General features: G+C 35.5%; 1 protein-coding gene across 1 annotated transcript; it reads right to left on the reverse strand.

Annotated features, from left to right (window-relative positions):
- Window positions 1-225: 225 nt before the first annotated feature.
- Window positions 226-630, reverse strand: LOC137640796 (uncharacterized). Its single transcript, XM_068373268.1, has one exon. The coding sequence runs from the start codon at window positions 628-630 to the stop codon at window positions 226-228; it is 405 nt and encodes a 134-aa protein (XP_068229369.1).
- Window positions 631-2,545: the final 1,915 nt, after the last annotated feature.

Genomic DNA, 2,545 nt, shown 5'->3' on the forward strand with positions numbered 1-2,545 from the left:
AGGGCCTTAATCTTGCAGGAGACACGTTTTTAAGTGAACAATTTCATCTTTGGTTTTATTAAAACTTATGTACATGCCAAGATACTTATAACAGTTTACCTTTTCCTACATCTTTCCATTAATTACCAAAATACTTCCATTAATCATACACAGCTGTATTTTGCTTTTATTTTCATTAATCACCAAACCCATATGCATGCATAAATTTCCCAACTCTTCCAAAGCCTATTGCAATACTGTTTCATTGACACAGTGTTTTAAAATAACAACAGCATAAACAATAATCTCTGTACCTCTTGGAAAACTATGTCTCGGTATTCTATCCATTAAGACATTAAATAAGGTAGGACTAAGTATACAGCCCTGGGGCGTGCCCAATTCCATCAACATTTCTTCAGACTCATATCCTTGATACCATTCCTTGGCTCTCCTTTCAGTTAGATAACTCTCAATCCACCTAAGTAACGCACCTTTAACGCCATTATTAACAAGTTCTTCTAAAATCACATCAACATTAGCGCTGTTAAAGGCCCCTTTTAAATTCACAAATTCCCTATACTTTACATTAGGATTACTTAAGGCCTTGATAACACAGTCAGAGGTACTTCGTCCTTTTATGAAGCCAAACATACTTGAAGACAATTGGTCTCCAATCACAAAGAGTAACCGAATTAGTACAAGTCTTTCCATTAGTTTGCATAAGCAGGATGGCAGAGAAAAAGGCATATACTGTCCATTCCCTTTATGAATAGGTAAAATAATGGCAATTTTCCATTTGATCGGTAATCTGCCATTTTCAGAAGAAAGATTAATCAAATCTAACAGAGGGCTATCCTCCATCAAGATTAAACAGTTTATCACGTCATATGTGAGCCAATCTTCACCAGGTGCAGTAGATTTACGTTTTTGATGCTCAACAATAATTCATCGTTTGTGAATGGTAAAGGAGTCTCATCATTCACAGCTGCTTGCAATGCCACAAGTCGTCTTCTCTTAAATTGCCTAATCCGCAGAGAAACCTGGACCTTGTTTGGAAGACCACTGACACTAGCAGCAGCAGCCCATTCCCGCATTAGTTCATTCGCTTTATTCTTCGAGTCAGAGTGAGCAACAACTCTCTTCTTTTTCTCCCTCACCTTATTAACTTCGTTCCATACACCCCCGAGGGTTTTTGTAAAGGAAATACCTTCCATAAAATTGTCCCAGTATTTCTCTCTTACCTTTTTTCTCACATCTGATGGCCCATTTTCTTTTTCTATCATTGTTTCTCTGCTACTACTATCATTTGGATTTTTACTCCAATTACTCTGATCTTTTCATAAGAGTTTATTCCAACCCCGCACTGCCTTATCCATTATATATGTAGATTTGTTCATAGTATTTGTACAATTCGGCGTAGGCACATCTAAAATACCGCCAACCACACTAAGCAAGTCGTCATAGAATTTGTTTTCATCATTATCATGACCATTTCCATTTTTATAATCTTTATTCCACTTGCTAACCTCCTCTAAAAACTCAGTTTTTTATCTGGTTTTAAACAAAACCTTTTCCGTTTTTTTACTACCGATCTGTTTTTCTATACCTAAAGAAGTTTTAATTGCAAAGTGATCACTCACCATTTCACCAACGACTGAAGCATCAGCCGTGCAATAGGGCATATTAAAAAGTAAGGCATAATCGATTCTGCCACTTCTTACGTGTGTGGGTTCTCCTTTCCCTAGGACACGTACATTGTCTAAGGTGTTCAGGATGTTATTTAACATAAAACCATTCCTATTTTGACTACCTTGGCTTCCCAAATTATGATGTTGAGCATTCAAATCTCCCATCAATAAACAACTCATCGAAAATATACATAGGTAAATTCTCAAGAGCTAATTTATCTGCATGTACATAAATGTTATTTATAAACCATAAAAAGAAAAATAGAAGAAAAAACTGAAACCTATTTATGAACGGCATTCGAGAAGTGTATTTTTTTTTCCTTTTTTTTTTTTATCATAGATCGTTTCCCTTTCTCTCTGATATAGCTCCTTGAAGTTTTACTTATGAAACATTTGTTCTGCTAAGAAGTTATAGAAAAACAAAATCTGAGAGAAAGAAAATGGAGGAATTTAAATTTCCATGTTTGAATTTCTTATTGATATAATTATACGAGATGTAAAACTCTTCACATCACCATGTCGAAACGAATATCTCTCTCTCTCTCTCTCTCTCTCTCTCTCTCTCTCTCTCTCTCTCCTCTCTCTCTCTCTCTCTCTCTCTCTCTCTAACATACACACATAAAATTCTCAAAAATTAAATTTATATGCTGCTTTTCATTTAAACCAAATTCATGGAAGAGAAAGGGTGCTGACTTCTGCTCTAATATGCAAAGTTAATTTCCTGAAAGTGTATCCTCTAAATTCTGAACTTCGTAATCTTCAGCTCAGCTGAATAAAACTGAAGTGAGTTATGATTACCTATATAGAGATCTTCTCCATGCAATCATTCATCATACCTCTTTTCTCCGTTCAGAAGAGGAGGCACCATTAAATGCTTC

This window comes from Palaemon carinicauda, chromosome 5 (genome assembly GCF_036898095.1).
Source record: "Palaemon carinicauda isolate YSFRI2023 chromosome 5, ASM3689809v2, whole genome shotgun sequence".
NCBI classification, from domain to species: Eukaryota; Metazoa; Arthropoda; class Malacostraca; order Decapoda; family Palaemonidae; genus Palaemon; species Palaemon carinicauda.